This window comes from Solea solea, chromosome 1 (assembly GCF_958295425.1).
Source record: "Solea solea chromosome 1, fSolSol10.1, whole genome shotgun sequence".
In the NCBI taxonomy this organism is placed as follows: Eukaryota; Metazoa; Chordata; class Actinopteri; order Pleuronectiformes; family Soleidae; genus Solea; species Solea solea.
Genome location: NC_081134.1, coordinates 12,482,905 through 12,510,693, shown reverse-complemented (window position 1 = coordinate 12,510,693; position 27,789 = coordinate 12,482,905). Strand labels below are relative to the sequence as shown.

At 39.3% G+C, this 27,789-nt stretch overlaps 1 protein-coding gene across 11 annotated transcripts; it reads left to right on the top strand.

The window, feature by feature from the left end:
- Nucleotides 1–2,773: 2,773 nt before the first annotated feature.
- Nucleotides 2,774–27,789, top strand: kif1ab (kinesin family member 1Ab). 11 transcript variants are annotated; one of them, XM_058626625.1, is made up of 51 exons: nucleotides 2,776–3,186; nucleotides 3,604–3,697; nucleotides 3,829–4,205; nucleotides 5,328–5,516; nucleotides 7,412–7,485; nucleotides 7,702–7,881; nucleotides 8,017–8,085; nucleotides 8,586–8,764; nucleotides 8,899–9,010; nucleotides 9,213–9,290; nucleotides 9,403–9,468; nucleotides 9,559–9,576; nucleotides 9,676–9,754; nucleotides 10,065–10,143; nucleotides 10,371–10,513; nucleotides 10,666–10,704; nucleotides 11,842–11,972; nucleotides 12,118–12,197; nucleotides 12,892–12,967; nucleotides 13,057–13,136; nucleotides 13,232–13,338; nucleotides 13,458–13,541; nucleotides 13,672–13,852; nucleotides 13,936–14,008; nucleotides 14,102–14,210; nucleotides 14,325–14,473; nucleotides 14,929–15,107; nucleotides 15,624–15,761; nucleotides 15,864–15,982; nucleotides 16,157–16,242; nucleotides 16,593–16,728; nucleotides 17,078–17,261; nucleotides 17,445–17,535; nucleotides 17,660–17,778; nucleotides 17,878–17,933; nucleotides 18,688–18,796; nucleotides 18,880–18,946; nucleotides 19,577–19,661; nucleotides 19,752–19,857; nucleotides 20,008–20,031; nucleotides 20,191–20,305; nucleotides 20,390–20,523; nucleotides 20,685–20,746; nucleotides 20,859–21,004; nucleotides 21,551–21,739; nucleotides 21,853–21,924; nucleotides 22,628–22,737; nucleotides 23,372–23,491; nucleotides 23,576–23,768; nucleotides 23,888–24,006; nucleotides 25,404–27,789. In XM_058626625.1, the coding sequence occupies exons 4-51, from the start codon at nucleotides 5,411–5,413 to the stop codon at nucleotides 25,459–25,461; spliced, it is 5,109 nt and encodes a 1,702-aa protein (XP_058482608.1). In that variant the 5' UTR covers nucleotides 2,776–3,186; nucleotides 3,604–3,697; nucleotides 3,829–4,205; nucleotides 5,328–5,410; the 3' UTR covers nucleotides 25,462–27,789. The 11 variants fall into 11 exon arrangements, with proteins under 11 accessions (XP_058482599.1, XP_058482589.1, XP_058482564.1 ...); XM_058626665.1 differs by having other exon boundaries at nucleotides 2,778–3,186; nucleotides 11,773–11,972; nucleotides 14,102–14,192; XM_058626641.1 differs by having other exon boundaries at nucleotides 2,782–3,186; nucleotides 14,102–14,192.

Genomic DNA, 27,789 nt, shown 5'->3' with positions numbered 1-27,789 from the left:
AAGTATAGTTTATGATCATGTGGTTAATGTGGACATTTTCATAATAATAAAATGAACCACAATTGGGGATTTAAATGAACAAATACACATTTCACTTAAATGTTTATGTGTCAAGCAAGCTCACTTTTGTTCTAATCTAATTTGAATGTAAACATCTCTGTTGCAAAGAGTCAATAGTGGATGTTTTGTCACAGATCCACACTATCAAGGTAAGGGAGCTCTATTTGTACAGCACATTTCCTTCACAGAGGCAACTCAATGTGCAAACCCAATGTACTAAAATAAAAACCAACCACAGAAAAATAGGAAAAAGTTAAATTATAGTCCAGCATAAAACAATAATTTACTTTAAATGTATAAATGTAGAGTGCGGTTGTGCTTGAGAAGAGATAATTCATTATGAGAATAGATGTGTTTTCAACCTGGATTTAAAAAAATATATATATTCACATTTGGTGCTGATTTCAATTCTATTGCTTGTCCCAATTTCCAGTCCAATAAACCTGACTGTTGAACTTTTGAGGAAAATGTGAGCACCTTATCAGCTTGGATCCAGTTCTGGTTAGTTTGCAGGTGGTTTTGTTGATTTTGTCCGACTCTCCTGTCCTGCCAGCACTGGGCTTGTAAAGAGGAGTCTCCTCTCAGAGCCAATCTGCTCTCTCCGAGGAGGAAGGGGTGGCTGGTAACTATGTAGATACACACAGCCGCCCCCTAGTAGCCCCATGAATACACAGTTGAGGAAACAGATCAATTTCATTGTCAAGTGCGTCATTAAAAGCTTGTGCAGTTCATTTTATAGACAAATGTTTTGTTATTCAATTGTTTCCATGTGAGATGTCACATAGTGGCTCAATCCAAACACTAGATGTCACATTTGATTTGGTGTGTAACAATAAATAAAATAAAGCAACGAAAAAAAACACGTTTTCTTAATAGCAGGAATCTAAGTTCACTACATTATGCATGAGCACTTTGCCCTTGTTTTGTAGAATTCATTAACACACACACACACACACACAATCATGTTGACCAAGTGGCTCTTCAGCATGGTTAGAAACACAGGTTGACTTCAGACTATCATGCTCTGATCACCTCTTCTCTGAATGATCGTGTCTTCATTTGGTTTTCAGTGCTTTACTTGGGACTTTGTTCCAATGATTTTGTTCTCATTTTAGTGTCAAACAAGTTCAAGTTAGTCCATTCCAGAGGGAGGAATTCCAGAATCAAAAAAAAAAAAGTCTGCAGAACAAGTTCTTCTTCACCTTTTACTGTTACTCACCATATCCTGTTTTCCAAAATTCATGTTCATGCAAAACACTGATATCTTGCAATGATTTATGCTCATGGGACATTTACATATTTGTTTTGCTTACGACTTTGAAAACATAACATCATATAAATAGAAGCAGTATTTTTGTCTGAAGACAAAAAGAAACAATTAAAGCGTATTTTCCTTCAGTAATAATATAAAATGAGTGTAACATTAAAGAAAAAAAAATGTATTATACAGAAACAAAAGTCAAAATCTGATAATGTTGTCTTCTTGTTATGTCATGGCAGGCGTAGCAGAAAGTGCCCTCTCCGTGTCTGTCTTAGTCAATAATTAGACCACCTGTAAATAAATGGGACTTGGTGTTTTTTTTTCCACTGACCTTTGCTATGGATTGTTATTTCAAAATCTACAAAAACACCATAAGAGAAGGGGCACTGATAGATATATTTGTTCACAGAAGACATCATAAAACTGTTTGTCCATAGTGCAGCGCAGTGAAGAGACATTATCTTGTACTAATGAGTTATTTTTTAACCAAGTGGTAGGCCTTCCACATCACTGCTTGCGTCATAGACAGTGCATACAAGACCCTCATGTATGATGACACGTCAAAACGAATCAAAAACTGTTAGTCTCCTCTCACTTAAACATCCGACTTGTTGTGTCAAACCTGCAGGTTATCGGCGTCGTAAAGTTGGCTAGATAGTGGCTTAGGCACGTGGACTCAGGCCAGAAATATTTTACATATTGTTTTAGATGAAAAATGATTAGCCACATGGACCTTCCAAGGTCTGTGAAAGAAAAAAAAAAAAAAAAGGAAATACAACTTTTATACAATCCTTGAGCAACAGGTCACTGGACATGTAAAAGGCCTGCCCACCCCTCGCACAGAGAACTCCCAGGTTAAAAGAGACACAAGCTGATTAATGTGTAATCTTACTGAGTGTGCATTAACTGCTTCTGACTGTAAGTCTTCATATTTGTACTTTTTCCATTTAATTTAACAAATGCTCTGACTCCTTTTAAAGGTCCACTCTGTAACATTTTTCTTTAGTAGAAAATTGAATACGTTGCCCAAAGGTGTATATTCACTTTATAATGAAAATCATATGTTTTTTGTAGCCTTAGAATAAAGCCTTTCTATGTACTTTAGATGTTGCTCTATCTTGCCATGTTTCTACAGCCGCCTAAATGGACAAACTGTAGTCAGAGCATGTGTTTTGAAGTGGCAGCTTACGGTGTATACAAAGGCAAACAACAACCTTTCTTAGACATAACATCATTCTTGGCATATGAAGGTCACCATAGTCCTGGCATGAGCGTGGGTAAAGGGCTGGGTGAGCGGAGTCTTAGCAGTTTCCATTTGTCACAATCTGCAGTTTCACCATAAGATGTCACTCATTTTTTTTTTTTACACACTGGACCTTTAAGCAGCTTTGTCTTTGTGCATAGGCGGAGTTTGACTTTTGCGCTAGAGGGGGGCAAACATTCCTTTTAACAGTACACAGTGCAACTAATGTGTAAATCACATAGGTTTAATCAGTATCTGACCACTTTAATTACACATAAGTGTTTTAGTTACATAAAGGCAGAGTGATGAAAATAGTGAAGCATCGAAGGTCGCCTTTATGTTTATTTGCAAATAATACAGTTTTCAGCATTTCTGCATGGGGTTTGAGTGTTTTCCCTGTGTGTTTTTGGGTTTGCACACTCTAAGTACGTGTGAGAGTGAATGGTTGTTTGTCTGTATTCAGCCCTGTGATGGACTAGCGACCTGTCCAGGGTGTACCTGGTTTGTGTTTATATAGCGCTTTTCTAGTCTTGATGACTGCCTGCTCTACCACTGAGCTACCATTGCCCCACACCTATGACCCACGCAAACTTCATGTGGAGGATAAAGCGGCAGAAGATGAGTGAGTGAATGCAGTTTTCATTGCAGTGCCTATCATTCACATTAAGGAGATAGACAGAAACATGTTTTTCAACCAGCAGTGTAACGACGGGCCCTAATGCACACTAGTACTACTAGCACAACACACACAGTATATATTAAACCAACAAAGTGGATTTTACTTTGGCTATTGTATTACAGAAAGCAGACAGGACAAAAGCAGAAAACAATCCTTTTATCTCACTAAATTACTTCAAAAATATATTATATATTAACAAGAAATGTTTGCATTGGACCTATCTTTGGACTTAAAGTAGTTATATATTTTAGCCATTAGAGGCACTGCCCACCTAATTCTAATTTTGTATTACTGTGTCGTAAAGCCCATTGAAATGACTTTGTATGAAATCTGCTATACAAATGTGTTTGGTTTATATAGAGACTCTGCAAGTCCAGGTGCCCTTCGCTGACCCCTGTGTCTTGTGGCCCCCCGAGTTCTTCAGTCGTCCATCCATGGCTGTGTCCATGATCAAGTACGAAATGTGCATAATTTATTCATTTAATTTCAATGAATATGATTCATCTGCCTCACTTGAGTCCCTGCCCCCTGAAATGTTTGTGCACGCCACTGGCTGTGATCCCTCTCCTCTCTGCTGTGCCTCAGTCTGAGCTGCATGGCTGCTGATGATGCTGATGCTGCTGATGTCACCACCGCCTCCCAGCAGCATCCCTGCCACAGCAACACCGCCATTTTCCCTTCGTTCAGACCGACTTAGGCACAGCGCGCTGGAACATCCACCCTGCTGCTGATCCATCTCGCTCCTCCTCCTCTCTCCTCCTGTCTCCGTCACTGAAGCTGCTACTAAAATTGATGTTCTTTTCCCCGGCGGATTCTCCATGTATGGATGCGAGGGGAGGAAGGATGCTAGACTAACAGAGAGAGAGACACGCACCATAACGGTTTGCAGATTGAGGAAATCTGAGGAGGTTTGAATGGACAGAGGATTGTCCCTCTGTGGTCTTCGAGCCTAAGTTGCTGAGGTAAGACACGAATGTGTGATGTTTTTTCATGTGTCACGCCTAGATGAGGACAGGTGACGCGTAAAGGGCCTGTGTACATTATCTAGAAACGACGGTGACAGGATTGTTAACGTGCGAGTTCTTTTCCGTGAGCCGCTGTATTCCAGCATTTATGTTTTCATGGAATAACGCACTTAACTGCGAGTCAGTGAAATACACGGTTCAATGCCAAAATGGGTGAAAATGTGATTCAAACAACGATTGTGTGAATTGACCTGCTTTCTGACGCAGCGTCTGTTCCGTTTGTGTTTACGCGGCCTGTTTTTGAGGTGCGGCAGGTTTCGCAAGATGGAGGAGACAGTATTTATACACAGGTTATACAAATATGAATATATAAATGTCCGATCGAATGTTACAATTGCCGTCGTCCATATTATTATTATATAATAACAATTATATATATATATATTTGTGACTAAGAGGGATTTGTCATTGGTTGGATGCTGATGCGCCACGATCAAGTGGAGCAAAATGTAGCCTTAAAAACAACAACAACAAAAATAAATAAATGGGTCATGGACAGAGGAACCTATTTCAAATAATGATCAGAGGATTAATTATTGTAAAGATAAACACTCGTCACAAGTCTACTTAGACAAGGGAAATGTGTTGTTGTCTGCGTTGTGTTGAGACAGTTTGTCCACAAGGCCTTCAGCTCATGCTGGTTGAGGTTAGAGGATGATGTCTGCAGAAAAAGCTGCCATTTTACTGTAGAATATGAGGGATGCTGATGATCCTTCTTCACCAGTGATGACCCAGACATTTAGTCAGTGTGAAGTAGGAGCTGTGAGTCTCTGCCTGAAGCAAAACTCACTGATTCAGGGCCTGAAAATGGAGGATCATGTTATTCTCAGCTGTATGGCTCTTATCAAGGCCATGTCCTCAATATGGATCTATCTTTACATTTACAAGCCACGAAAGAATCAGGTGAATCAAATCCTTTTGCCAGATTATTATATACTATTGAGGTGTAATGTGATGACAACGTATAGGTGCTTGACAACAAACGTGGGCTTCTCTCCTACATATTCACAAATGTTGCTGACAATTCTAATAAGTGTTTCTCATTATCTGCCTGTGCAGGAGTACGTTGTCTGTGTGTGTGTGTGTGTGTGTTGCCACAAGGATCTCCAGCTCTTCCCCCTGCTCACACACCCACCTGCATCATGGCAGCGGCGTCGGTGAAAGTCGCTGTGAGGGTTCGACCCTTTAACTCCAGAGAGATCGGGAAGGATAGTAAATGCATCATTCAGATGACGGGGAACACCACAAGTGAGTACGACCTGAAGTGTTGCGTATGATGGCATACAGTATGATGTTGACAGATGCTACAGTATTGATCTGCTGCTCACTTTGTTTTAATAGGAAAATAAGTCAACCTTGAGACCGCAACTGTCTGTAGATAAACAAAAATATGAAATAACATTTATATAGATAGATAGATAGATAGATAGATAGATACTTTATTCATCTCACAGAGAAATTCACACATATAATATGATGTCGTACATGTAGCAATGTACCCTGTATACTTTTTTTAGATTTCATACTATTCTTTGCCCTTACTCACTTATACATTATTCATCAGTTTTCAAAATACTGATTATGACAGATCACAACTTTTAGATGACAATTAAAACCAATTGCTACATGTCAACGTTGTCAAAGCTATAATCTAAATAGATCTTTGGAAAAATACCAGACTAATTGTAAGTATTTGTCAACACTTTCAATTTTGAGATCTACTAGTCTGCTGCTTCAATCCCAACATGTAAAGAGAGTAATTACTAGACACCAATATTCTTTGATCAGCCCGATTAAGACAATAGTCTGAATAAGACACTGTCTTGTTAACAGCATTATCAGATTACCTAGTTAAATAAGGTCCTATTCAGAATAAGCAATCATTGGATTTTGACATGTATTTCAATCTTTTCATATTATGTAGATTACATTATGTTATTATTCAGATTTGAATGTCCTGTTGGAGATTTCATCAGCATTAGACTACGCTTTGCAACATGTTAACAGGAATATGAAACTTAACATTTTATTAGGTACGTCATAATTCATAGACAGCAGTTTTATCTTCATTTGCAGTGTTAGGCAAATCATACGTCATCTGTTTTACTTTCATTGGACCCACAGTGTTGTGACTCTGTGGTTCTGTTTATATTGCAGTCCTGTGACCCATCACTGAGCCAAGTTTTGCATTTCACCTCAGATATTTGTCCGGTAGGCAGCTTTGGCCTCCAGTAGCAGGAGAGAGGGCAGGAAAGCATGTGCCATCTTGGCATTAGACAGGGAAACAAAAGCTTCAGTCAGGCCTGAAGCCCTGTCACTGTGTGTTGGATTCAGTGACCGCCACAGCTCTGCGCTCTCATCACACGAGCTACAGGAACCAAAGAGACCCCATTGTTATGGTTGAGCCCTGACAGGGTCAGCTGATGGCAAACACAGTGTATGTGTGTGTGTGCGCGCGTTTGTGCCTGTCAGTGTTTTTAATGACCTCACTACAGCCGAAGATTCAGATTTTCATTGTTTCAGCTAATTAACTTAACTTAACTTTTAGCTTTACTGTTGTTCCTGGCTGAGTTCATGTAACAGCAGGACATTTTTGCTGCTATGTTGAACTTATCTGCAGGGGGCGACACACTGGATTCAGTTTGCAGCAAGCAGAATCTGCTACTGCTCAGTTTGCTTTTGTTTTTGACTGCGCATACACTGCACCCTTCCTCTGTTTAATAAAGGATGAAGGTGCATTTAAAATGTCTGCTATTGATACTCACTAAAGTCTAATAAGTCCTGTATGATCTGTCTGTAGTTTGACTGTTTACTTTCATTCTACTCTGTCATTAACAATCATCTTAATATTTTTATGAAAAGAAAGTTTTAAAAAAAATCATTGTACAATCATCTTACATGAAAGTAAGTCTAAAATGAGAGTACTTGATTGTAAGCAGTAGAATAATTCATCTGTATTGGACATAAAATAAACTGTGGGTGTGTAGCAGCATGAGTGGGTAACACACTTAACACCCTAGTACATTGTCTTATTCGATGTGCAAATTACTCTGGAAAAAGCTGTCATTTTGCATTGAAAGGTGTATATTTATTTTTGTGTTTAGTAAGTTAATGGGTCTGTGCTCTTCTTTTTTTTTTTTTAGCAATCCTGAATCCAAAACAGCCAAAAGAAAACAAGAGCTTTAACTTTGACTATTCTTACTGGTCACACACTACGGTGAGTTTCATCATCTCTATTTATTTAACATACTGCTGCTGGTCAGATAAGAAAAAATGGCTGACTTGCTCTCAAACTAATGGCTAATTGTATAGTTTGACTATAATTTCATGGTGTAAAACAAATTCTATTTTAGCAGCATGTCATGCTGTGAAAAACCCATCTCTCTAAACTTCATTTGCCAATATTTCTACTCCACTCCCTCCACATCTGCAGCCAGAGGACATCAACTATGCGTCCCAGATGCAAGTATACAGGGACATTGGAGAGGAGATGCTGCTCCATGCCTTTGAAGGCTACAACGTTTGCATATTTGCATATGGCCAGACAGGAGCAGGCAAAAGCTACACCATGATGGGCCGACAGGAGCAGGACCAACAAGGAATCATTCCTCTGGTAACACAGTGCACAATTCTCATTGATCAATATGAGAATCTGAAAAACACAGCAATAGTTGTCTTTTGATTGATGTTTTTATTGTTTTATAAAATACAAACGTTATAAGCTATATATATCCTCTTTATTTGCTAGCTGTGCGAGGACCTCTTCACCAAAATCAATGGCAGCAATAATGACAACAACATGTCTTACTCTGTGGAGGTGAGTGATCTCAAACTCCACCATTTTCTCCCTAAATTTAGTAATGATGTTGTTTTTATTTAGCAGGTTTTGCTACATCAAAGACTGTAAACAAAGGAAACACCACTATTTGAGAGGGCATCATTTTATTACTGTATATCAGCTGTTTCCAAACTTAGCAGCCCAATAATTATGTGTAATTAACACACAAGGATCAAACGTGTTCTTATAAATTACTCGTTATTCCTTGTGCTGTCAAAAGTATTGCACTTTTTTTGTCTGCAGCTGGTTGTTTTTACTCTGTTGTAAAACAGAAGAGCAGCACTTTTAACAATGTACACATAAGAAATAATTTTCTCTGACATACCATTGTCTTGATGGCTCTTTAGTTTGGCCTGGGGCTTGTTTTTCTGTTAAATGTACATACAATGTAGCTCAAACTTAAGGACACAATTTAAACCACTGTATAGCTCATTACAGTACATAGTTGTATGATATGACTTCCTGTTTGCCTCCTACAGGTGAGTTACATGGAGATTTACTGTGAGCGTGTGCGTGACCTGCTGAACCCCAAAAACAAAGGCAACCTGCGGGTCAGAGAGCATCCACTGATGGGACCCTATGTTGAAGATTTATCCAAACTAGCCGTCACCTCCTACAACGACATCCAGGACCTGATGGACTCTGGAAACAAAGCTAGGTAACTGAAGCTTATTTGCTAATTATGGATGAACCTTCTCCAATGATGGTCGTAGTGATGGATGGTGGATATTATTTACATGAGTGATTTGATCGTGGTGAATTTAAGTCAATAATACACTCCTAAATCCACAGGACTGTGGCTGCTACCAACATGAATGAGACCAGCAGTCGCTCCCACGCCGTCTTCAACATCATCTTCACACAGAAGAAATGCGACATGGATACGGACAACAGTTTAGAAAAGGTTCTGACACTAAGCTCAACTCATACACTTTATGAATTATCAGTTTGTGTGGTTATCTAATAGAAGTGCTGTAGTATTGACTTTTAACCACACATTAAGTTTGACTGCCCAGTTATGTGAGTTACAGGTGAAATGTATTTCATTGTTGATTTTAAAATTCAGAGCTTTGTGTTTTTAAATATTATCTCCTACCATCATACAGGTCAGTAAGATCAGTCTGGTGGACTTGGCCGGCAGTGAGAGAGCTGACTCAACCGGAGCTAAAGGGACCAGACTGAAGGTGAGAGCGAGGTTGCTCCTTTATTGTATATAAATTATTATGAGGCATTTTTAAAACATTTGCACATAATAGATGGAAAATAAATATGAATTTGAGGTCTTTGTGTTTGCAGGAAGGAGCAAACATCAACAAGTCTTTAACCACTCTGGGCAAAGTTATTTCTGCTCTAGCAGAACAGGTATGTTTTTACTCATGTCTTATCTTGTTTACTTACTCGTGTCTCATTTACTGTTATTTAAATAACACACTTTTGTCTCTCGTCCGTCAGGACTCGGCACCAAACAAGGTAAGCAACTCGAGCTACCGCAGCTGGGAAGAGGATGTACTCTGTGTTTTTTTTCGTCAGGCTCAATGACGAGTCATTTTGTCTTTGTTTTGTGTTTAGAACAAGAAAAAGAAGAAGGTTGAAAGTTTTATTCCATACAGAGATTCAGTCCTGACTTGGCTACTGAGGGAGAACTTAGGTATGTACTACTTTCTACTACTACTGATTTTTTATTTTATAAAAGTGCTTTACAGGAAAGATTTATAAGACACCAAAAATCAAAAATCAAAAATCAAATATTGTTATAATAATAAAAAAATTATGCTCAGAAACAGCACATAATCAGTTATATTCATAATCAGTTAGACACATAGCATTGCTTGTTGTTTTTCCAGTTGCTAAAAGCTGCAGTTTGATTGCAGAACCATATTTGGAACATTTCAATTGTTGCACAGCCCTTTTAATTATGATTGTGGTGAATAAGCATTGTTTTCTTTTCTGTTTTTTAGGAGGAAACTCTCGCACTGCTATGGTGGCTGCCCTCAGCCCGGCTGATATCAACTATGATGAAACCCTCAGTACACTCCGGTAAGAAACAAATGTCAATGAAATATATTTTTTAAGGATAGTAAGTAATATACATCGTCATTATATAAATGTGCAGTTTCGCTCTGCATACTATGACCACAGATTTAACACGCAGAGTAAACCGATTAGATTTTGGAACAGTTAGATGCATATTTTGCATATTAGCAAGGAAAATGGACTTAACAACAGAGGCCTGTTGACCAATTAGCACTTTTCTGTTCCTCCAGGTACGCTGACCGCGCCAAACAGATTCGCTGCAATGCTGTGATCAACGAGGACCCCAACAACCGGCTGGTGCGTGAGCTGAAGGAGGAGGTGGCTCGACTCAAGGACCTGCTGTACGCACAGGGTCTGGGAGACATCATAGAGAGTGAGTGTCACATGGGGTAAACACAACTTCCAGTCACAGAAAATGTATGTCAGACATATAGGGTGTAAACACACACATGCACATTTATTTTTCATAGTTCACATCCAAGACAGTGTCTCTCACACATTGTCTTCTCTCCTCTGTTCTATCAGCGTATCGCTGTACCGGCCCAGTCATCACTGGTTTGAAATGTGTGTATAATTCTAGCCAGCCTGCGCTTTGCAACTAAAAGAAATGAATCCCAAGCCGGCCTTCCTCCACTATCACACCAGAGACCTGACTAGCAACCCCAAGAGAACATAATGTAAAGTCAGATAAGACATACATAAGCAAAAACTATTTAAATCATACAGTAATTGTTAAGAGCATCACACAAATTACCCTCCCAAAAAAATCCAGATCCAGAGGATGAACTATAAATCTATAAAAAAAAATTCAGCAACATGGCCTCCATTTTTCCCCATTAATTCTTATTTCCATGGTATCACTCATTTTCTGCCTCTCGTTTTAATACAGGAGGCTCTAAACCCTTTTTTTGTGTAAGCAGTTATAAAAAGCTTATAAAGCTTTGTCCTGCAATCTCATGCAAACGTGTTGCATATTGTCTCCAATATACAGCATGAGAAAAGCTGGCAGCATAAAAATCATGGTTGGTATAAAGGGTGCACCTTCTAAAACAATTATTAGTGATCATGGAATAAAGGACTGACTGGGAGGACGCCATTTTAGATCAGTGAGGAACAAGTGTTGCATCCAGGTTCTCTGTGTAGTGAAGCTTTGAGGCCTGCACTAACAGGAGTTATGCTACCAAAGGCTGTGCTAAACAGACAAAACAAACTGAAATGTTTGACAAAACGAAAAAAAATTGCTAAATTTGGTCTTTGCACTGTAGTGACATACAGTATTTTTTATTTCTTTGTCATGATCTCATGCTTGCAAGCCTGTTGACTGGGTTTCTGTGTATTTGAGTGTCAGAGAAAATTGCCTCTAACATTCAATGTATTTTATTTATTGAGTGGTTTGAGTTTTTCTTTTTTCTCCGTCTGTGATGGCTTAAATGACCTCTGCTTCTTTGATCCATTATTTGAGCTCTCTCTTCTTTTTGTTTTTGTACTCCCTGTCGTTCTCCCATTTTCCGCGTGTTCCTCTCAATCCCTGATGTCTTTCCTTAATTACCTGGCATCTGCTTCTACCTTCCCTTCCTCCTGTACTTCCTTCCTTCCTTGCTCTCCTCCATGCAACGCCTCTCTCTCTGGCAGACCTGTGCGATTATAAGAACTTTGTAAATAATCGCCAGGCTGTCGATCAAAGGGGTGATCTCTCCACAGTGACACACACCATGACAGGAATGAGCCCGTCTCCCTCCATTTCGGCCCTGTCCAGCCGCGCCGGCTCCATCACCAACCTTCATGATCGCATCTTCAGCCCGGCCAGTGAAGAGACCATCGAGAGGCTCAAGGTAAGAAAGATGGGTGACATTGTTTAGTTTGATGTAGAGTTTGGAAAAATGAAGTTCATATATACAAATCAAGAGAAAAACTACGAGAAAAAGTAATGAAATCAGATAGAATTGAGCTTTATAAATCCATGTCTTAATTTCGCAGGAAACTGAGAAAATCATTGCTGAGCTCAATGAAACCTGGGAGGAGAAGCTGCGTCGTACGGAGGCCATTCGCATGGAGAGGTTGGTCACGTAGTCTTCAGCTCTCGTTCATATACATTTGTGCTCCATAGCAAGAAGGATGGTCCCATTATTCTTACCTCAACCAAAATAAAAGTCCCTCATTTAGATTAAACCCCTGACATGAATTTAGATTCAGTTTTCAAGGATGTGCTGGCAAGATGTTAGTATCAATCTATGTATGGAAATGACAGATAACAACAGGGATGGCGCGATCACAGCCTGGAGTAGCTAGTAATACTGATATCAGTCTGAAACCGTCTTTTTAGAAAATAATACTTGCCTGTTTTGCTTTTTCGTCTTTTATCTTTAAAGAGAGTGCATATTCAGTAGCTCACATGATCACTGCATCCCTCACTCACATTCTGGTCACATAACATTGGTGCCATATGTTTTTAAACCCGTGGTTAATGAACCATTCATGTGATATTTAAGGTATTAAGGTTTAAGGTTTCAAGTGACAATTCATTCAAAAAAACTATGAGAGATACTATGAGAGGGATTGTTGTGTTTGTCATCGTCATTAGGCCGAAATTACATAAATAGTTAGTTTGACTAAACTCCTGTAAAACGTTATGACACCCTATTGTGACACTCTTTATGAGCAGTGTCTCATGCAACATCCAATAATCACAGGCTAACCTCTCAGCTCACACAACCCAACCACTGTCCTGTGATGTATGTGTGCTCACTGTAGAGAGGCCCTGCTGGCTGAGATGGGTGTTGCCATGAGAGAAGACGGAGGCACCTTGGGTGTCTTCTCCCCGAAAAAGGTACGGCGTTTGTAAGCTGCTTGTTGTTGATGTGTCTATTCTTTCAAAAACACACATTAGATAATAAACATCACGATTTCACCTTTCAGACGCCTCACCTGGTGAACCTGAATGAAGACCCACTGATGTCTGAGTGTCTTCTCTATTACATTAAAGATGGCACTACAAAGTAAGGGTTTTTACATGTTTCTATTTTGAGGTGTAGTCCAGATGCACAGCTGTTTTTTTTTCTTCCCACATTTCGATGACATCATCTTCCCATAGGGTTGGCCGTGAAAATGCCAAGAGTCGCCAAGACATTGTTCTCAGTGGCCATTTCATCAAAGATGAGCACTGCACGTTCAGCAGCACCATAGGCCCTCAGGGAGAAGGTAAAAGACTTGCGGCTTTTTTTGACTTAAGATATGAAAATTGCAATATTAAATAAATGCTCCAACCCACAATTTGTTATATTTAATATATTTAAAACAATTGGTATATCTTCAATTAGGATGTGTCATCCTTGAGCCGTGCGAGGGAACAGAGACATATGTCAATGGGAAGAGAGTGACCTCACCTATTGTTCTGCGATCAGGTAAGATTCTAAAAATGTCTTAAAATTAAAAAAAAAGAAAAGAGAAAGTGAGTTAGTGATATCAGTTTTGTCATTTCTGTGTAAGATAATTTATTAAGATGTTCAACCGTTTCCTAACTTAACTTTACAGGGAATCGAATCATAATGGGAAAGAGCCACGTGTTTCGCTTCAACGACCCAGAGCAGGCTCGCCTGGAGCGAGAGAGGACGCCGTGCGCTGAGACGCCCGTGGAACCCGTCGACTGGGCCTTTGCTCAGAGAGAGCTGCTGGAGAAACAAGGCATCGACATGAAGCAGGAGATGGAGCAGAGGTGAGTTTGGACAATAATACATTTCATTTAATAACATGGCATTGTCATGTACTGTAACTGCAACTGTGTAAATCTTGTTCCAGGCTTCAGGAACTGGAGGATCAGTATCGTAAAGAAAGAGAGGAAGCCAGTAACCTGCTAGAACAGCAGAGACTGGTGAGACAAAGCTCCACAAGAAAACATTACAGTGAATTAGAATTAGAACTCCCTATAAACCATTTCTGTTTCTGATCATCTATTGTCTTTCAGGACTATGAAAGTAAACTGGAGGCTCTTCAGAGACAGGTGGACTCTCGGTACCTGGAGTCACCCGAGGAAGAGGAGGAGCCTGAAGAGGAAGGTGATGCGGTCAAATCAAGTCAAGTCAATTTTTTTTAGGCCAACATCACAAACACATTTTGTCTCTACTCAAACAAATCCGTCTTTTATTTGGTCACATGTGATTCTCACATTAAATGTCTTGCCTCCGCAGTGCCTTGGACAGAGCATGAGACCGAGTTGGCTCTGTGGGCTTTCAGAAAGTGGCGTTTCTATCAGTTCACCTCTCTCAGAGATCTGCTTTGGGGCAACGCCATCTTTCTCAAGGAGGCCAACGCTATCAGCGTGGAGCTGAAGAAGAAGGTGGGACATTAGAAAACATGGTCCTTAATTAGCACTGGGACACATTTGTGATTTGGGGAAAAATGTGACGTTTTCTTTTTAAATCAAAATCTCCTTTTTGCTGCTTAAAGTGGCTTAAATTAGTGCCCCATAAAATAACAGTTCTCATCTTACAGTAATTTAGACAAAAGGAGTCTCCAGAAAAGTAATGGATTGTCTCGACTCATCAATAGCTATCTTATGTTTAATACACTGAAAATGCAGTATTTGTAAAAGTCGGTATCTGTATATAAATGAACAACTACTTCATGTTTTTGCAGTCATCAGAAAATCAAACCTATTTTTATGGTGAAATCATTGTTTATGACCAGTGGAGTTTGCTTTTGTGTGTTGCAGATGTGAGTGGGCTGGGAATAGGATCACAGTGGCATGTAAAGAGTCAGTTTCTCATGTTTTATGTCTTGTGTCATCCTCAGGTTCAGTTCCAGTTTGTCTTGTTGACGGACACTCTCTACTCCCCGTTGCCTCCTGACCTGCTGCCGCCCTGTGGGGCCAAGGAGCGAGAAAGCAGACCTTTCCCTCAGACTATAGTGGCTGTCGAGGTGCAGGATCAGAAGAATGGAGCAACGCATTACTGGACTCTAGAGAAACTCAGGTATAAGCTTATTAACGATAAGTCTGGTCAATGTTTTTTTTTTTTATTTATTTATTATTTGAGTTCATGATTAGAGAGTCCTTCATCCTCTAGTTTTACATTTATAAATATTTAAATAAATACACAAATAAAAAAAAACAAGTGACCTTATAAAGTACCACTGTTTACACTTCATGTGACATATTTCAGTAAATATGACTACTACAAGTGCAACTTTTCCTTTAAGAACATCTTAAAAAAGGTGTTTTTTTAAGATGTTCCCAGGTGCTGTCTTCTGTGTCTCTTTTACAAAGACCTTTTAAGAAAAAGTACTTGACTGAATGTTAAATTCTGAAGAAGTTATAGCACTAAGCATAACATTTTTTAAAACATTTAAAAATATGGTCTGCTGTCTTTGTAAGGTACAGCCAAACTACAGCTAAAACAAGACTTGGGGAGGAGTCTCCTTTGCGTTTTCTGTTATACTGCCATTCATTCATCACAGCTGCGTTTGGTCCTCATTGTGTGTCCCTGCAGACAGAGGCTGGACCTGATGAGAGAAATGTACGACCGTGCTGCAGAACTCCCCAGCAGTGCTGTGGAGGACTGCGACCACGCCCTGACCGGAGGCGACCCCTTCTATGACCGCTTCCCCTGGTTCCGTCTTGTCGGCAGGTCAGACGTCGACTGAACACCAAATGCAAACAACTCCTCTCCTCTCAAATGCACGTGTTTAATATGCTTTAAATGATCACCGTCTTTGCTTTTTATCCTCAGGGCTTTTGTGTACCTGAGTAACTTGCTGTACCCAGTACCACTGGTGCATCGTGTGGCCATTGTCAGTGAGAAAGGGGAAGTGAAAGGCTTCCTCAGAGTTGCTGTGCAGGCCATCTCAGGTATTCATTTTGACCTTGCTAATGTTAGGGTTAGATTGACCAAATCCTCCCCAATTTGATTTATTTTTCAGATATAATCACACATGAAAATGATGAAAAATGTTGTCTAACTGTTAGATACTTTACTTTATGAAAAGGTGGTCACGCATTATCCTCTGTTTTGTGCTTCTCCAGCTGATGAGGAGGCCCCTGATTATGGCTCTGGTGTGAGGCAGTCTGGCACTGCCAAAATCTCCTTTGAAGACAAACATTTTGAGAAGGTAGTGATTCCTTAGAGTTCTTTTAAGTATGTTATGATCCCGCTTGTGAGGAGGAAGAAAATGCCAAATGAGATCAAATGTCTAATTGGAGGAAATTATGTAGTGATGACATTGTATATCTAAAAGGTCTAAGGTCAACTTACCTGCTACATCATAATGTTTTGTAAAAACAGATACCAAGATTTTCTCCATATTTCACATTTGGATTGATAATGTGTTGCTGTAAAAATTAAGCATGCCATTTAAAAGCAAGCAGAGAGACGGTTTCAAGCACTTGAAATTCTTCATGAATTGCTGCCTTTGGATGTTGTTGACTGCACTGAGCTCATGTTTTCCTCTCTTGTGTTTAGTTCCAGACAGAGACGTGTCCTGGTGTTATGTCGCACTCCAACACCTCTCAGGAGGAGCTGAGATTTGTGGAGGGAGAAGGACAAAATTCTGATATGGGAATCTCTGTGGACGAAGTCAACAACAACACTTGTGAAGGTAAGAGGGGTGTGTGTGTGTTTTGTATGTGTGCTCCAACACAACACCTTTCAAAAGGTTTCTGTGTGGCTATTGATCAGTGGTAGAGTGGGTCATCTTCCAACCGGAAAGGTTTGGGGTTTGATCCTTACTTGTTCTAATGTTACTTACTGATGCAAGCCAGACATAGTCCTGGCAGCTGTGCTGGCACTGTGTGAATGGGTATGATAGATTTGTGATCGAAAAACTGTTACACACTCTATCCTTTCAATGCACTTTGAATGGTAAAATGCTAAAAATATACTGTAAAGTGAATGGTCATTAAAAATGGAAAAGTACAATTAAAAATACACACTTCTGTCATGTGCAGCCACACTGGATTCTCCTAGCAGCCCATCCAAGAGTTTAGGTCTGGGTCTGGATCTTCCCCTAGACCTCTCTCCAGAGAAAGCGCTGACCCACCTGAGGATTGGCAGCACCTTTACCTTCAGAGTCACCGTCTTACAGGCGTCCAGCATCTCAGCCGAGTATGCCGACATCTTCTGCCAGTTCAAGTGAGTGAACACTGAACAGAGACACTTGAATCCTTGCAAGTTGTCACAGAAGCTTTGAGAAAAATACTACACTGTTTGTCCAATATTCATCACTTGTGGTTATTGTTTGTGGTTTGAACATTATTTATTCATGGTTAAAATGAAGAGCAGTGTCAAATACGTTCATTTCTGGTCTCCTTTCAGTTTCATCCACCGTCATGACGAGGCTTTCTCCACGGAACCACTGAAGAACACAGGCAGAGGACCTCCGCTTGGTTTCTACCACGTACAAAATGTGCGCACTGAACTCTACACTCTTATTATTATTCACAAATATTAATGGTTAGGGCTGCTGTTTGTAAACGGGTTCTTTGACTAGTTGCATGTAGTCTAATTTCATTCCTTCTGTCCTCTGCCAGATCACAGTGGAGGTGACCAAGTCTTTTGTGGAGTACATAAAGACTCAGCCAATCGTCTTTGAGGTGTTTGGTCATTATCAGAAACAACCCTTCCCTCCACTCTGCAAAGACCTGATCAGGTAATTTACATTCAACTTTATTTCAACTGGTGACTTATTATGAGTTAATGTATCATTCAGACACATTTCACATTTTGGTTTCCTTGTCTTGTCTCTTAGTCCACTGAGACCTTCCAGGAGACAGTTCCCCAGGGTGATGCCCTTATCCAAACCAGGTTTGTAGAGTTGATTAAACAGTAGCATTTATCCATGATTTGTTTATTTATTGCACTCCATGGCCTTTCATAGGTAGCAATTTTAGAAGTTTTATTATCACAAAATCACTGGGAAAAGAAGGAATCAGTCAAACCTGCAGATAATTTGGTCAACCATAAAAGCTTGTATCATTTAAATTGAGAAATAACTGCTCTGCTTATATCAAAGGCAGCATTTAAACATCTATTCAGTGAATTTTTCACCTGAATAACTGAATGTCATGTTATTCCCTAACATGTAAATAAACAGTGATTTTTCGTAGCTTTTATGGTCATCATACTGTAAAGGGCTTGGCAATAATTCATGAATAATATATACACTATAGTAATATCCTTTTCTTCATTATGTAGCAATACAATGTTTATGCACTGTACAAACACACTTTTAGATGTAATACCTAACTGTAAGGTATGTTTGCCCTCAGATTTGCTCAATTTTGTCTGTGTTTTACAAGTGTTTGTTGATTTCGGTCTATTGAAAATTTTAAAACCACAATTAGGTTTCTTCAACATTCCCTGATGAATATAATGTAAATGTAAACGTTTTTCCTGATGTTATGTGGACACTGTGTGTTGAAATGTGTTGGTGAAGCAAAATTCCACATCCTGCTTTGTCTTCCTCTCTAACTCAATCATAATCAGTTCAGTCTGGGGTGAACTGAACTGGTCTGGTCTGGGCTGTCACACATTAATCTATTCTCCTGTCATTCTTCAGTGCCAGCCACAAAGCTCAGCACTTTGACTCGCTCCACTGCGGGACCATGCCACGCCAAATATGACCTCATGGTCTTCTTTGAGATCTGCGAGCTGGAGGCCAACGGGGAGTGAGTCATTTAAAACTAAATTTATGCTTCCTCAAATTATATACTGTAAGTCTCACTTAACATAAATGTTTCCTCTTCTCCAGCTACATACCTGCTGTTGTAGACCACAGAAGTGGGATGCCCTGTCACGGCACGTACCTCTTACATCAGGTCTGACCACCTTTAATTACCTCCATATTTCCCTAAATACACATGAATAGACTCAGTAGCTAATGTACATAATGCATTAAATGAATTTAATTACCTGAAAACACATAACTAATGTTATATATATTGTTGAGTAGTGTACTAAAAATCTTTAAATTCATAGAAATCCATATTTCTAGGCAAAAAATTATGGAGGAGTCAACAACACTCAATAGCGATAACAAATTTTGAATGTTCGTGTATTCCTTATCTAATGGAGTTGTTGATGGGACATAGGGTGTAGTAGATGGTGGGGTGTGGGGGTGCTGGCTGCTGGGACTGCAGCCACCTCCTTTGCATAAAGCACACAGACACACGGGCACATTCTTCAGATCTTAACGCCAAGGTCACAGGACTCCATACATACACACCTACTAATAATTCAGACACTAAATAAATTTCGACCTTTTGCTTTAGATCATCTTAATAAGGCCCAGTGTGTTTAAAGTATTTTTAATATCAGCATTTACGTGTCAATGTCTGAATAAACACATGTGCCACATTCCTTCCACTCATTATCATTGCATGAGATACATTTGTTGCAGTAACAATATTGATTTGCTGATTTGCTGATTTGCTTCACAACATCCACAGGGCATTCAGAGGAGGATCACAGTCACCATTGCTCATGAAACAGGAAATGACATCGAGTGGAAAGAGGTGAAAGAGCTGGTCATTGGTGAGTAATGAGGGAAAGTGGCAAACAATATATAAATCTTTGTCCAATTGGGAATAAATTCATCTGATTTAAGATTTATTTGATTTTTAGGTCGCATTCGAAACACACCAGAGGCCGATGAGACCATCATAGACCCCAACATTCTTTCCCTCAACATCCTGTCGTCTGGATACTTCTGGCCTAAGCATGATGACAAGTATGAATCCGCCTGTTTGTGTGTGTGTGTGTGTGTGTGTGTGTGTGTGTGTGTGTGTGTCACTAAAGTTTTGCTTTATTTAATTTTGCTTGGATCAGTTTCTTTGCCGAATTTCTCACCCTTCTCACTTTTTGTCTTTGTTTACGGCAGCGTCTCATTGGGAGTAGATCATAGGTACAATGACAATCATTTTTTTTATATTTTCACTAATTGCTTTTCTATAAAACAAGAATGCCCTTTACCTCACATGTTTCACTTTCTCGTGGTAAGTTGGATATTTCTGCCTTTAAGATGAAGCAGGTAAAAGATCCCATTTTGTTTTTCTCACACCAGAACGTTCTACCGGTTTGAGGCAGCGTGGGACAGTTCCATGCACAACTCTCTGCTCTTGAACAGAGTCACTCCCTACAGGGAGAAGATCTACATCACACTCTCTGCTTATTTGGAGGTAATATTTCTTTTTATCAAATAAATATTTCTTTCACTGTGTTCTTGTGAATGGATTCTGATGTTTTCTGTGTATTTTAACCAGATGGAGAACTGCACACAACCGACAGTGATCACCAAAGATTTTTGCATGGTTTTTTACTCTCGCGACACAAAGCTGCCGGCCTCTCGCTCCATCAGAAATCTCTTCAGCACCGGCTGCCTCCGTCCCTCTGAGAGGTGCAGATTTTTTAGATTTATACAATCTGAGTTCAGGCTACACTGTGTTTCTATACTTTTATGTTTAAATAAATAATGTTTTCAGCACATTTTATTAGGTTAACTGTCCGACATCTCTTTGTTTAAATGTACTGTGGCAATTTGTCCTCTCTCCATCTCAGTAACCGTGTCACAGGAGTTTATGAAGTCACTCTCTGTCACGTGGCAGACAATGGAAGTCCAGGTGAGACAAAACAAACAAGAAAGCTCAGTTAAATAAAACTAAAACATTTGTTAAACATGACAGGGTATCAATGTTCTAAAACATACATTTTTTTCATATTGTTCTCCATCAGGCATGCAGCGCCGCCGCAGGCGTGTGCTGGATACTTCGGTGGCGTACGTCCGAGGAGAGGAGAACCTGGCTGGATGGAGGCCTCGCAGTGACAGTCTCATCCTTGACCACCAGTGGGAGCTGGAGAAACTCAGCTTACTGCAGGAGGTAAGAATGATGACGTCTACAAAAGATGGCACAAAGAAATGCATTTAGTATTCCATGGGTTCATTCTAGATTAGGAAAAACTGCCTTTACTGCAGCTGACTCATGAAACACAATACAGCCTTCTCAAATTAAGTACAATTCCTCCCTTTGGACAGAAATTTGATCTTAAACCTTCAGGTTGCAACTTTTTTATATAACTGTATTTTTATATCATATTTTACAATCTTTTTTAAAATAATTTCTTTTCAATGTATGTATTTTAATGTATTTGTCTATTAAAGGTTGTACGTATGTTTATATTACAACCTAATAGTATAAATGCAAAATTACGGACAACTCTGCATGCACACAGCCTAATGAAATCACTTGTTCACAGAAAATACATTAATTACTCAACAAGACCTTTAACTGTTGTAGAACTGCAATCATTTAATTTGAAAAGCTGTGTTGACGTCCGAAAATGAGGAGGTAAAGCATTCAGAAAGAATGTAACAAGGTTCTTACCACAACAAATGATGTAAAACTTGCACACGTTTGTTGTTTTAGGTGGAGAAGACCCGACACTACCTGCTGCTGAGGGAGAAGCTGGAGGCGACTCTGCAGGCCGGACAGGAAGTGCTGTATAAAAGCAGTGACATCAGCGACTTCGCAAAGAGTCCCGTCCTCAGCCACAGTCCGAGCAGCAGCCTCACCCCCGAGAGCCCCAACCAGAGGCAGAGGGAGCTGGCGGCCAAGGTGAATGCTGCTCCATAACTTTTGTCTGAGCCCGACTGTTGTTGTTTTTTTTAACTGTTATGATCCCATACAGACATAATTCAGCATGATTTTCTGTCTATTTTCTGTTTTAGTGTTTGCGTCTGCTGATGCACACCTTCAACAGAGAGTACAGCCAGGTGAGCAGCAGTGCCAGTGAGAGCAAGGTGAGCCCCAGTCTAGGCCCTCTAACCCGGCCCAATAATCCCTCTGAACATTTACTACTGTACTGAATAATTAAGCCCCACATTTCACCCATTAACTCATTTCATAATAAGTTCAGCACAGATTTGGGTTTTTTTCACATCCTTTTCTTATCTAATTCCCCATCACCCACTTCTTTTAAACTTTTGTAGTAGACCAAGGGTAAATATTATTCACAAATATTATATATTTGTATCTGGTGGATGAGATATGACAGTCAAACAAGAAATCTTTTTAGGATAATATTAACCAAGGTCTCCACTCAATTCTATCTTTTAAAACCCATGTGTTCATCACTTACAACAGGATTCTCTCCTGACTTCATCCCTCACCAGTTCCTCCTTTTCAGAGATTGAGAGGTTCCCACTAACTCAGTACCCCCCCCCCCCCCCCCCCCCCCACATGTATTCTTTAATATTTTAATCAATGAGGGGCTCTTAGACATGATGAGGATGTGTGTTTTAGTGGTACAGAATAATTTTTCCAATGTATTGCTACATAAATGACAGTTTGTCTGATTGAGTTGTTTTCTGAATGCGTGTCTGTGTTGTTCGTGCTTAACTGTTTGCTGGCATGTTTTGTCTGTATTTGTCCCTCTTGTCTTGTGTGTGTTTCTCCCTGCATGATTTGGTGTGTGTGTGCACGCGTGTGTGTGTGTGTTTTTAGCTGTCTGAGATGTCTGCATCTTTAATGAGGGACTCATCATCGTCTGGACTGAGCACGCTTACTCCGTCCTCTACCTGCCCGTCGCTGGTCGAAGGACACTATGACTTTAGGTATGTAGCGATATCTTCTTAGTGTTAAAATACAGTGGTGTGAATAGGCCGAGCAAAGTCAGCTACAGACTTGTCACAGGAGGCATATTTATTCCCAATAAGATTTGCTCTCTCATCGTCCTCCTCTTCCTCACATAATACTGACGCACTGATATAGTGAAATTAGATTAGGATGGAGCGAGAGATAAGGTTTAATTTATTATTATTATTTGTTATTGTAGTTTCATTTTTTTACGCGCTCCGGTCAAAATTATATATAGCAGAGAAGTCTTTCTGATTTTTCTTCCAAGTATCACCAGAGGAAGCTCACATGCCACAGTTTAAGAACCATGGGTCTAAAAACAAAGGCATCGCAGTCCAAAGTACCCTGACTTAACTCCAGCTCTAACACCTCTGGATCCTACATTTCGCACGATGCATCTCAGTAGCATATATCTTAAATTAGATTTTCCTTGTCCGGTAAATTCTTTAAATACATTTCTACTTTGCCCTACAAGATGAATGACATATTCCCATTTAAACATTTAAAGCAGAGCAGTGAGATGCCTTTGCTTATAGGCACCAGCATTGTTACTTCTGTCATCCACCCCCTTTTTTGTCACATTATTAATTTGTGTTTTCATGTTTTTTGCAGGCATACTGAACCCTGTTCCGAGGCGTCGACTCCAGATCTGGACCCGTACAGCCCAGTGGACAGAAAGAAAGCTCTCAGAGGATACAGCTTTGTACCTGACATACAGGAAATACGTGTCAGGTCAGAATATTCACACACACACGGTTTTCTTTCAGGAAATCAACATCTTCTTAGATATTAAAATGATTATTTCATCACATATAGCCCCATTGTGTCAAAGAAGGGCTACTTGCACTTCCTTGAGCCCCACACCAGTGGCTGGTTGAAGCGTTACGTGGTGGTGCGCAGGCCCTACGTCTACCTGTACCGCAGCGAGCGGGACAGCGTGGAGAGAGCAGTCATCAACCTGTCCTCGGCAAAGGTGGAATACAGTGAGGACAAACAAACCTTACTACGGGTACGACCCAGCCTCCGTTCAAAGCTGAAACCAATTTCTCAATTAAATAAACAGTGTTTTTTGTGAACCTGAATGATCTTCAGATGTCTTAGTAACCCGAGTGTGTTAAATGTCTCCAGACTCCCAACACGTTTGCTGTGTGCACTGAACATCGCGGAATCCTGCTGCAGGCTGCCAATGACAAAGAGATGCATGACTGGCTGTATGCTTTCAACCCTCTGTTAGCAGGGACTATCAGGTGGGTGGAGAGGAACCAACTGAAGAGCCATCGTCTGAAGCCTCGTTTTTTAACGTAACTGTTTAAAGGTCAAGTGTATGAGAATTAGTGACATCTAGTGGAGATTGAAAGGAACAGAGGCCCTCTGCAGTCACCCCTCCCTTTCCCAAGGGCATCTGGGAATGACAGTATGATGGTCCTTGATTATTTGAGGATGTCGTTCTTATTTGTTGGCATTGTAATGCTCACCAAAACATTTTTGGTTTAACACAATTGCACTTATTCTGTCAGCTTTTTAACACTGCTTTCAAAAAAAAAAGAAAATAACCTATACTCATCCAACAATAACTCATCTGGTACCCAGATAAACACATTGTCAATCTCCCCAAGCTTAATAATGAACAGCAGGATATGGATTTGGAGTTTTCTATCTCAATGAACTGAATTCTATGAAGCTTAACTCCTAGAGAGAGAATTTGATATAGTATGTAACTGCAAATAATTTCAGTGGAGCCTGGAAATAATAACTGTAAATTTCATACTAAATACTAGGGCTGAGCGATCTAATTGCGATTATTTTGACAGGAATTGCGATTGCGATATGATTCGCAATATCATTATTCTTCGTTTTATTTGAAAAACGTTTTTAAAAATTATTACAATGAGATATTTGTGCAGATCTGCGAGATGTGTATTAGATTAAAGACAATAATTCATCTAAAATGATATTAAGACACACATTTTGGTTTCAAAACATATTGCGCCTCCTGCGATTGGAAAATTGCAGTATTTCGATAACATTTGGATTAATTGTTCAGCTATACTAAACACAAATGTTTACATTGTTCTCAATAAAGTTTAACTAAACTTTATGGAGCAGAGCAGAGCCAAACCTTCTGGCTTATGAAAAGAAAGTAATGATAACCTGTTAATTGTAGTTTATGGTTTTTAGTGAGGATGGATTATATATATATATAGTTAATATTCATCCTATCAGATTTTTTTTTTAGGATTTTGAGAGAGGTCTGAAATAGAGAAATCACCCTTTACCTCCATTTTCTTTTCATTTATTCCCCTATTCACAAAATCAACAATTGTTACAATGCTAATAATAATTTAGGTTAATATCCAGATAACAAAATCTAACACTATTTAATTTGGATTTCCATATCCCAGCCAGCTTAAAGACAGACATAGCAAAACAAAAACATAACCAGTGTTGCTGCCCCAAATGGCCAACTGTTATCTTTATAACATGGTTCTGTCGCCCTCAAGTGGCCAAAAATGGTTTTGCATATTTCTTTATCAGGAAGAAATTCCTCCCAAACTCAAAAACAATTTACAGGAAAAGTCTTACGTGTACGTTTTACATTTAACTTTTCGCTAACCCATGTCCAAATGTTTTCATGTCTCTGCAGGTCAAAGCTCTCTCGGAGAAAGTCGGTGCAGTCGGTTCCGTGTGCTCAGAGGATGTGAGAGGTGAACCAGCTTGATGGAGAAACAAAAAACAAAAAAAACAAACAAAACAAAACAATACAAACATCAAATCTCAAAATCCTGCTCTTATGAACACTGATACCGTATAAGCAAACATATACATTTAACCATTTAAAACCCGTCTATGTGGAATCACTCAGTCACTCACTCATCCCAACAAACTGTCCCCTCTCTCTTTTTACAGTCAACACCTCAGTCCCTGCATGGTGTGTGCTCCCTCCTGACCGTTACAAATAGATATTTGAAATACTAACCACTCAAACATGTTAGTTAACTTGTCTCTGCTGGACGATTGGACTATAGTTCTACTGTAGTTTATAGACTTTAATTTTATATACATGTAGAAACCTTTGAGGCCATCCCTATAGTTAGTTACTATGTGCTTTATCTTCTTTAACTGAAATAAGGGGCAACACTTTACATGGTACAGTAACATTATGGTGATAGGAGGTAAATAGTAATGTAATAGCATCTTATTTCCAAAGTCACTGCCAAAGAATGTGAAAGAAGTATATGAATCCCCATGGAAAATCTATATGAATAGGTCTTGGGATATAAATGTGCAGCTGTTCACCCTCTGTAAATACATTTGACTGTTGTTTTATATACTCTATGTGTACTATTATTATTTTTATTTTATTATTTTTGTTATTATTATTTAAGTTGGAAGCTTAAGTCTTGGCCAGGTCTCCCTCATAGAAGAGATTTCTGTCTCAAATGACTTCCTGGTTTAAAAAAAAGGGGTTAAAACTAAATTTTAAAAAGTAATGGAATTGTAGTTATTGTTATTATCAAGCTGTAACCTGGATATTACATTGTTAATAGCGTGGCGTTATAGTAATATTAAAGAATTGCTATTGCCATGCTGGAAATGACTTGAGAAATGAGATGGTGTTACCATACTATTACTGCCCTATTACAAAAGGATGAACTCACTATTACCATGTTATTACTATATTTATTTAATGTAAAGTGTTACCAGATAAGGTCCCAACTATATATTCATGTATTTCTAAATAATGACACCAGGAAAAGAGTGAAAATCAAAACTCCAAACTGGATGTTTTTCCTTTTCTGTGTAGAAGTGTGTAGTTCCACATACATCTGTTATTTAAATACTGTATATTATGTCCGTTTTGGAATGGCTTGGTGCTCTACTATAGAGTATTTGTTTGACTGCAGAGGTTTCACAGAGTCATTGTAACACTGAAGTAGCATGAGGAGCAATGTGGGACAAAAAAGGGTAAGTTTGTACCTGTTGTTGTTGCTCTCGTAAGTTCTCGTTTGTGACAGGACCACTGAACCTGTTTTGTTTAATGGCACTTTATTATCTTTATGTCTTGTATCGTTTACGCAGTTATTTTAACCAAAAGCGTTGTCTTGTTTCAAGTCTTTGTCTTCTGCACACAGACAGTTTTTTGGGGGGATAACAGAAAGTGACGCCTATAGTTAGAAATTATGGAAAATTTGGTGTCTTTGCCTTCATCTGAGACTAAGATTAGAAGAGTACATCCCTGTGAGGTCTGTATGCTAACACATGTACATATACTGCACTTATTTTTTGCTATGTTCATTATTTCAATGTGCTTTCAAGGCCACAGTCCCCACTTTAAGTCTTGTACCAAGATTTTGTCTGTCCGGGAACATTTGTTATAACCTGTTTTGTTTTCTAAATTCTACCTAGAAGGCAAATTACTGTTTTTATTCAGGCATAATTTCTTCAAATCACCCGGTTACACTTACATTGAACAACTAGTTCGAATGTTTGGTTCAATCTTTAAAAAAATCTGTTAAGCGCTTATTGTGTCGGACTTGAGCCTGCAGAGTTGTTACATGTATTACATTTACTATTTAAGTCCCCTACTGTAGCTACGTGGAAAGTAAAAAATGACCCAGGACCTGTAATCTGTCGAGGGCAGTTGCTTTGAGTGGGCTTTTGCCCCCATGCACCAGATAGTGCCTCCCTTTCTTCACCTCTTTTTATTTATTTATTTTTTTCTCCCTTCCTTCTTCATCATTGTCTTTGACATTTACACTGACGTTAGTTTGAAAATGTCTGGTATAGGAACCTAATATGTCGAGTAGTAGAGGACGTTATGGGTCTTTTTTTTTATATTGATGAACTACTGTATGTCAAATGTTTTGGAGAGTGAATATTATCAATGATGCTTTCTAGTATGTTGGTACAGTGACGGTAAAGTACAGCATATATATATATATATATCCCATTATCATTTACTGTAAACGTTGCACTTCTTCGCCTATGTACTGTAAATGCTTAATATTTTAAAGCTTGAAACCAGTACA

Bases quoted from the DNA above. Each gene is read 5' to 3' on its own strand.
- kif1ab (XM_058626665.1), top strand. From the start codon at position 5,411: ATGGCAGCGGCGTCGGTGAAAGTCGCTGTGAGGGTTCGACCCTTTAAC. The intron at 10,705-11,772 runs GTGTGTATAATT...TCTCTCTGGCAG, and splicing joins AGTCATCACTGGTTTGAAAT to ACCTGTGCGATTATAAGAAC. The intron at 14,474-14,928 runs GTGGGACATTAG...TGTCATCCTCAG, and splicing joins GCGTGGAGCTGAAGAAGAAG to GTTCAGTTCCAGTTTGTCTT.